Below are 8561 nucleotides of genomic sequence, written 5' to 3' on the forward strand. Positions count from 1 at the left end.
AGCAATTTCTCTTCTATGAGCAATAGGAACACTAAGAACTGGAACTGGTAAGGAAAAGTCTCTGAACTAGCAGAATGCCAACTTCTTAAACAAAAAGAAGGGGCCCGTGCCCTTTAAACAAACCCGTACCTTTGTCCTTACTGAAGTTTCCGCTCTTAGTTGTTCCCTCAGCTCAGAGGCTGCTTGTTGATTCGAGCTAATGCACTTTACCCTCTAAAGCTAGCTTTTATCGCTCTAGTTTGAAATGTTTTTTTAAAAAGCACCTCTTAAGATAAGGCACATACCTTCTTGCCTCAAATTGCACATTTTTAGTCCAAGACACACTGTCATTAGGGAACCATTATCCCAACTGTAGTAGTGACAGGGCTGGCTGTAATGACCTCTTCAAGTTGTATGAGTATTTACTTGGAAAAAAAGAAAGTTAGGCATATATGAAGATTGACCAAAACCAAATCCTTTATTTCCACAACTGTATAAATGTGCTCCAAGTATGTGTCCAACACAAGTTAGAAAAACAAAACATAACATGCCATTTGCAAACTAGATAGTTCACTTAGGTGCTGACTTCTTGGTATTAGGCGTAGTTACACAAGACCAGTCACAGTAAAAAGTTACATATTTGAATACAAAGTAGCAGGATGTTAAGCCATTGCAGCTTGTGCACATACAAGTCACACTTCTGGCAGAAAAATGCAGAGAAGTTTGCATCATTATACTGGAAGCTATGTTGCATCACTTTAAATGGCATCAATATCAATATCATCATCTTTGCTGTTTGCAGGCTTCACAGTTTCAACTTTAGGTACACTGGCAGTTGTGGAGTACACAACCTGTGGAGACAAAACGTTCASATTTGCTATAGCATCTACTGCCGTCAAGTACTAGCATAGCTTTGCTTTTATGTTAGGAGTTGCAAACACACCTGCTCAGCAGTCCTCCCACCTATTGCCAAGACCTGTTCAGCATGCTATTCTACATTTTGAACTATACTGGACAGCATATTCCAGTAGAACTGTATCATATTTAAACCTTAACTCAGGCATGCTGACATAGCAGCTGTTATCTTAACACAGGAAGACAGGAGGGAAAATAAAGAGTGCATGCATGAGGGTCAAAAACCTGTGTGTCTCACCACCGGGCCAGGAATAACTACTATTACCAMAATAGAAAATCCTAGCCTAAACTACACACAGCCACCACCCAGGCAACTAAGTGTAGCTAACAGCTTCTACCTACTTCTTAGGTATGAGAAATCAGTCATTTGTCCTTTAAGCAGCTTCGCTAACTGAGCACAGAGGCTCATCTAAAAGAGAAGGCTTTATAATGCTATCTAGAGTCCATCTTCCATTGTAGGGACCACCACTTTGTAAGAGTCTGCCCGTACTATTCCACAACCGTGGTGTTTTGGCTACTTATATATGTATTTTTTTTTGTTAAAGTAGAAGTGGATTTTGGGTAAATCAGCTCTCTTTACCTGAAGCTAAAGCATTAAAGCCTATACTCTAACAGGATGGAGTCATTAGAACTGAGAAACTCTTCCAGTTTCCCCCACACACAAAGCAATACAGTAAGGGCACTACACTCCAAGACCAAGTAGCTCAAGACTTCAATGCACAGGAACAGTACCTTGGATTTCCACTCCCCCCTCCCCCAAAAGGGACATGAGCCTTTCCTACCTCAATGTTTTCATCTTCATCTTCTTCTTCATTACCGGAAGATTCTTCCTCAGCTTCCTTTAGCCAGTTAATAAATGGTTCTGCTTTGACACGAATTTCTTTGGCAAGCTCCTTTGAAACATATTTCTTTGAGGCCTAGGAGACAGAAGGGCACAGAAACCTGGTTTAAGTACCAAAGGAATTTACATCAGATCACTTCCAAGTACAAGGGAGCCTAATCAGAAGTCTAACCTCACCTCACTGCCTTGAATAATCCATTTCTTAACCACAAGCTTTTCCCCCACACAGTAATTTAAAAAACACTAGCCAGAGTTAAGACATGAGCTCAAGAGGCTCTACCAGAATGGACAGGCTACATACAGCATTGAATACATACAGCATTGAATTCAGACATTTGGCAGGTGGGGCCCATTAAAATACCCCTTACCTTTTCTGCCCAGCTAAGGATGACTTCTTCTTCCAGAAGATCTGCATCATACATTTCCTTCAAAATATGCGGTATTTTAGAAATAAGCTGAGACTGATGCATGGCTACCACACACTCTAAGCCATGGAGAAGGTACCTCTGAGCTCTCTTATTGTTGTGGCAGAACTAGAATAGTGATAAAAAAAATAAGTTTTTTTCCTCTCCAGAACAACCTTTCCTTCTGCTCTCAACTCAATGCAATAACAGAATTCACAATAGCTCTTCCTGCCACTCATTTTTCCKAGTTAAAAAGCAGGCAGCAGTTTAAAGACAAAGCAATTAGACCTCAAGTAGCTATTAAAGACAACAAAGCAACAGTTGCTACACCAGGAACAGGAGACTGTGCTTACACGAAGGAAGTGACGCCTGTATTTCCGTATCTGTTCACGAATCTTTTCGTCAAAGAGGACTTCAGTCAGGACTAGAGGGCCCATAGCCTTCACATCCAGTCTCTCTGCTTCTGCTACAATGTCTTTGTCAGAAGTATCAATGACACCTTCTTCTTTCTTTTTCTGCAAGATGGAAACAGACACAAAGTGTATTTTAACTGCTACTGAGGTCTATGTCAGCACTCTAGTGTGGTTTCCTTCCACACCACTGGGAGAATCAGTGTTTATCCTCTTAAGCTTTAAGGTTCAAGAGCTTTGGCGGGAGAGGAAAGAGAAGACTGATTCTCTATCTCCATCCTAACAGAAGTCTTTTAAATTTCCTTAAAATGCTGTTGAATGTAAAAGAAGTAGAGAGTGCCTACCAAGTGATGAGCTAGAAAATATTTACCTTCACAAAGTCAAATAGTAAGTTGACTCTCTCTTCCACTGTTCTTTCCAGATCTTCACTAAGTGTGAGGTTCTTTGCATGGTCACTAATCTCATCCATTCTACGCCTCTGGGCTTCTTCTGTTGTGTCTTCACCCCAGTCATCATCATCATCTTCCTCCTAAAGTGGAATTCACACAGTTACAGTTGAGTGTCATCTCTAACTAAGCTCATAGAAAACACTAGGTATTTAGGAGCACTTTTATATGCCATTTATTTTGACTTTTCCACAAAGGAAGGGTTATGCTATAATCTGCAAGTCATGGCAGACAGAAAGGGAAGATATAAAGCTTTAAATTGCCTAACTATCTGTAGGGTTACATTCATAAGATACAATCCAGGTGTCTTCTGAAAGCACTTAAGGTTACACACCTTACACTTAGGTTGGGGTATGCATGCTGTTACTGAAGAGCTCGCAATKCTTGCTGCTTGCCAATACAGGGGAGTGACAGAAATACTCCCGTTCTACTTTAAGTGTCCTTCAATATATTAACTTTGATGCAGTGCTGACCAACAAAGTCTGAGGGATTTAAATTCAGACCAAAACACTGTACTATGCACTCGTATCTCCCCACTTTCTCTTCTACTTACCACAACCTGTGGAGGAGTTATCTCTTCTGGTGGGGGGGGTGGAGGTGTCTCATTGCTAGACACAGAACCATTCTCTTTGTCCTTGCCTTTTCTGTTCTTCTTTTCCTTTTCCTTCTTTCCTGTGCCAGTGTCACCGCTCTCTGGAAGTGAAGCGTTTTAGTTTATTTGGTGGGGTAGAGAATCTATCTGCACTATTACACCTCTAACACATCCCTGGATAAATCAGTTCCAATGCTTGTATTAGCATATACAGTACTCTTTCCCAGACATATTCAGGACAGATCTACACCTGCTGGGAGAACATGCAGTTCTACCAAAGTTCAACTCCTCAYTGAGGCATAAGGCTGTTCAAGTCCATATAACAGGGGACCTCACAAAGCAGAGACCCCTGGAATAGGTTAGACTTTACTTTTCTAGCAAGCTTAAATTGCAGCAGGCAACCAGATGCTTACTACAGAGTGTTGCTTGCACAGAACACTAATAGAGGTAGTGACATACTAGGACGCTTTTACTTCCTACCCTTCTGCTTCATAYTGACTTAAGGAGAAAACTGCAACGGTCACCTGCAGGCTACCTCTTTTCTGATTTGCTGCRTTGTATCCTGTGTATGCATCTCCAGATGCTCCTATATAAAAGGGATCCAGCATACCTCTATGCAATCTTGTTAACTATGAACACAAGTACTTCATCCCAAATCACAAACTCCAGGAGCAGCCTTGACCCTTTTTACATTTTAAATGTGTTAGCTATTTGCTTCCCTACTTGGTTAACAGCAGTCATGCTTAAAAATTTGCTCTCCCCCCTGCCAAAGAAAACAACGCACTCACCAGGTGGGTTTTTGAGAATGAATGTGCAGAGTTTATGGTTTGTGTCAAGCATGCCTCGATAGCCACAGGCTTTGCAAGAGTTACCTATAGTTTGTTTCTTAGGATTGACATGCTGCAAGAAGAACAAACTGTGGTTAGAACACCGCTTACAGAAAAGGAACACGTTGAAGTCTAAATCCAATATACATGTAAGTCTCAGCAGGATTAAGCCAGAAGTTTAAGTGCTTTCATTAGCTCCAAAAGAGCACCTCTAGTTTGGAAGTGGTGAAGTTATATACTTTGTATGTGTGAAGCCTTGCCAGACAGTCCCCACAAGGGAGAGATTGTCTTCTCTGAATTGATATTCAMGTCAGGTACCTAACTCCACACTTAGGGTTTACAGAAGTAGCACAGTGTTTCTGTAGTGTTATGGTGAAGACAAAGTACTCACCAGATCAGTTTCAGGATTCTCACACTCAGGACAGAGAACAAATTTTTTAATGAATCCATCCAACATGTCTTGCAGCTTATTCGCCTCATGAGATCCATTGACAATGTAACGGTCATTCTTAACATCAAACTGGGTCTGTGCTCCCAGCTCACAACCAAAAAATTTGGTAGGATCTTAAAGAAAAAAAGATAATCAATAGTCTCATAGCTYTTTAATCCAAAACCAATAGTAAGCAGATACACTACTGCTGCTTTATATTCTCAGTGGCTACAAAACTTAATCCCTTGCAAAACAGAACAAGAATGCCTCGACCCAGAACCATCCCCATCTTCCCTCCACCCTAATCCCTGTCCCCTCCCAATTCACATGGTCTCATCCCCATTTTCCTGCATTTACAATTTTGTCCTGGAGATTATCACATTTCTGCCTTGCAGTTGTGAAAAAGACCTATTATATCTGATGTTTTATTAGCTACTTCACACTACCACTCTAAACAATATGAAGAGCACAAGTCAAAGGATGCCCTATCACTCCACAGACTACTTACACATTGGAGGCCGATTAAGCGCCTTTGCAACGTCAGCCATGTTGACTATAACCGTCTTTATTCCATTTCCTTTGCCCTCAACCTTAAAAAGCAAAAACAACAAAAAATAAAGTGCTTTATGGTTAAATGACCACAACAGCCAAACCCAGTGAGTACTTCCCATATCACTGTATCAGTGTTCTGCTTTTAGAATGTATCTCTTTAAAAGAGCTAATGAACATGTAATGCGGACTGAAAGGAGTAGACATCCTTTTTGTCCTGTAAGTAGTGATATCATTACCTCACACCTCAATTCTTCTATCTATAGAGCAAAGCAAAATGCTACCCATTTACCAGTAATGGTTAGTAAATTACCTTGGCAATCAGACGGGGCATTTTGTAGCGATAGAACTGATCTGAAACACTGCGGTTGACGTTGACAGACATTTTGCCTTATTAGTAGCTTTATCAATAAGATGAAGAGATCTTTGATTGCAGTTTTTTGGTATCTTCTGTCTGGAGAAGACGGGATGACATAAACGACTGCAAGAGTTCTCGGTCTCTGACATGAAAAAATTTTCGCCACTGAGGCTGTAAGGTTCTTGCTTGTATGCTATGTTTCCCCAATACAGGTACCAGTGGCTGCGCAACAGCTCTGCAAGTGTTAATAAACAGAAGAAATGAAGTTTATCTCAATGTGCCCCCATCAAGTCTTGCCACAGAGCTGTATTAAGAGGCTATAAGTAGATAAAGTTAGTTATCTTGTGGCTTTCTATGACTTCCGATTTGTGGAACGTAAGTAGCCTTGAATTGTACTACTCGTCTAAACCACACAACCTTCCACCCTCTTTTTCTTACTACCCAAAGAACATTTGAACAGCTTAAGAATGTTTTCTGTACATTAACTTCTAAATGAGTGCTGCAATCACAATAGAAGAGAAAGGAATACTGCTTATTATGCAGACCAATGTTGCTTGCACTGAGAGGGTMATGTGGTATGTTTCAGGCTGCAGGGCAGAGGGAAGCAGGAGAAAGATCTGGAACAGAGCTTCAAATTCCTCATCATAGCACAAACTTATCACATAAACTGAAGTTTGTCAAAATGTTGAGAAATATCAGTAAGATGAAGCAGCAGCAATCTGTAGTCCAATATAGTTTTTACATGGCTTACCAGTTTTGATCGGAGTGGAAAAGAGTTGAAAATTAGGTAATTCTCCCTCTCAATTATGGATTCTCATAGCAGCTTCTGTTGAGTTTTGACTTAACAATAAGCCTGATAAAGTCTGACATAAGTTGCTTCACTGTAGAAAGCCTAGCAATGCAGAGGTACAGAGCAGTGCAGCAGCTTTTCCAGTTGGCTTTTTTCTTGGGGGGAAGGGGTGGGGGAGGAAGGGGAAGGAGGATGAATCCTATTATTATAGTTACCTTAAGCAGTATTTACATATTAAAATTAACATGTGTGTCTATATTCAGATGTAAGATTACTTAAGCCATAACTGGTTGAGTTGACTGGACAGACAACTAATTACAGCATGGTTTTTCTGACACATCATCATGTTGTTACTATTAATGACAGAAGCGTTGACACACTGAAATAACCATTCTTAGTATTTATGCATAATAATACGGCTATTGGTTCCACACAGTTCAAGTCCCTCAAACTAGGTTTACGAATCTTTTACACAAAGAAAACATACAGAGATTTGAATAGATGTGTATTCTACACTCGATGTCTAGATACAGTTTTACACTTCAAGGAAAAAATGCATCATGGATTTTGTTTCAAGCCTGAGGCGTCCCTCCCCAATTTTAGCTAAAAAGAGCCACCACGTGATCCGACCACGTGCCTGCCGCAGCAGTGAGGAAGCAGGTATCTGGGCGACCGAGCATGAGCTCTCAGGAAGAAATGTGCGGCTTCCCCTCCTTACAGATTACTGCTTTTGTCTAACGCGGACTGAAGCTCCCTCTCCTGGTCCTTAGGACAYCTCATCCCAAGCTTCCTCTCGCCCCACCCCCCTCCCCGTTCAGTACGGAGGGAAAGTGGAAAGGCGGATAGACTCCTTGCTTAAGAGCAGTTTCCCCGCCCCACTCAGGACTGTGATGAGTCACAAATGCAGCAATTAAGTACTGAGTCAGCCTTAAGAGAGATAGGGGGAGGGCACCTCCAGCCACGCATGCGCTCTCCAGCAGCGAGAGGGGGACGCTCTGTAGCTCCCCCCCGCCAGAGGCTAAGCCTCGGGGAGGCGGCGCCCCCTCCCCCACGCTGCGGGTTTGTAACTGCGCCACAAGCTCCCCCCGCCGCGCGCCCCCTCCCTTCCCGCCCACTGCACAGGGAGGCGCGGCCGCAGCCGCCGCCATCTTGTCTCGTCGCATGGTTTTGGGGAGGAGGGTGGGGAAGAAAAGGGAGGACACGAAACTTAAAAAAAATAAATATAGGAAGGTAATTGAAACGCTACTTATCTCTTTCCCVCCCGCCCCCCCCCCCAAAAAAAATCCCAGCTATTTCATTGTAAGGAACCTCTCCTGGTATCAAACGTTTATCAGTAATGCGGTGCTCCAGCCCAGACTGGAGAGCCGCCACTGTCCTCCTCCCGACCCAAACCCTGCTCTAACCCCCCGCTTCCTCCCCACTCACCCACTCGCTCTAGCACAGGGGAATACTCACCGTTTTCGTCCAATAAAGACATAAACCCAACGCTGCTCGCCCCGGGCTGCGACGAAGCCGAGTGTGCGAGGAGAACAAGGCCGTAGGGGCGCTTATATCCAGACGGAGAGGGAGGCGGAGGCGGACGCCGCAGCCTCCGGGTCCGAGCGTCCTGGGGCGGGCGGGATCAGCAGGGACAGCGGCGCCGGGCAATCTGCGTGCAGAACACAATCAGGGGCATCGTTAGTGGCGACACCTGTGAGAGGGAGGAGGAGGGGGGAGAAAGGGAAGGGGGGGGGAAGGGAGAGGCGGCKGCCGGCGCGCAGCTCAGGCAGAAAGGGGCGGTTGATGGGACCCCGGCAATGGCCGCCCCGTACTCACCTCTAGAATGTTCTCGCTCTGACTGAACAACGCCAAAGCTGGGATCAATCAGCCAGCGGCGCGCCCCGCCTCCCCAGCCCCGCCATTGGCTCGCCGCTCGCCTTGGGACGAAGCTATTGGCTCAGGGCTCGCCGTGCCCCCAACCCACTGGCGGCGGCCGCTATCAATCAAGACACCCCCTCGCTTCGCGTCTCTCCCCCCCCCC

The 8561-nt window shown here is 44.0% G+C and overlaps 1 protein-coding gene and 1 non-coding gene across 4 annotated transcripts; both read right to left on the reverse strand.

Moving 5' to 3' along the window:
* Window positions 1-432: 432 nt before the first annotated feature.
* Window positions 433-8411, reverse strand: EIF5 (eukaryotic translation initiation factor 5). Of its 3 annotated transcripts, none has more exons than XM_085317389.1 (12): window positions 8357-8411; window positions 7997-8189; window positions 5707-5986; window positions 5353-5434; window positions 4806-4978; window positions 4376-4487; window positions 3549-3688; window positions 2920-3078; window positions 2493-2654; window positions 2104-2268; window positions 1677-1811; window positions 433-830 (listed from the first exon to the last, which is right to left on the reverse strand). In XM_085317389.1, the coding sequence occupies exons 3-12, from the start codon at window positions 5776-5778 to the stop codon at window positions 738-740; spliced, it is 1293 nt and encodes a 430-aa protein (XP_085173515.1). In that variant the 5' UTR covers window positions 5779-5986; window positions 7997-8189; window positions 8357-8411; the 3' UTR covers window positions 433-737. The 3 variants fall into 3 exon arrangements, with proteins under 3 accessions (XP_085173515.1, XP_085173516.1, XP_085173514.1); XM_085317390.1 differs by lacking the exon at window positions 8357-8411 and adding an exon at window positions 6503-6696 and having other exon boundaries at window positions 7997-8349; XM_085317388.1 differs by lacking the exon at window positions 8357-8411 and having other exon boundaries at window positions 7997-8349.
* On the reverse strand, window positions 3892-4015 carry LOC146588650 (small nucleolar RNA SNORA28). The gene has a single exon (XR_014897385.1). It is a non-coding gene; the product is annotated as a small nucleolar RNA SNORA28 (small nucleolar RNA).
* Window positions 8412-8561: the final 150 nt, after the last annotated feature.

Source organism: Rhea americana, unplaced genomic scaffold (genome assembly GCF_003343005.1).
Source record: "Rhea americana isolate MKP2758 unplaced genomic scaffold, rheAme1 scaffold_5, whole genome shotgun sequence".
Classification (NCBI taxonomy): domain Eukaryota; kingdom Metazoa; phylum Chordata; class Aves; order Rheiformes; family Rheidae; genus Rhea; species Rhea americana.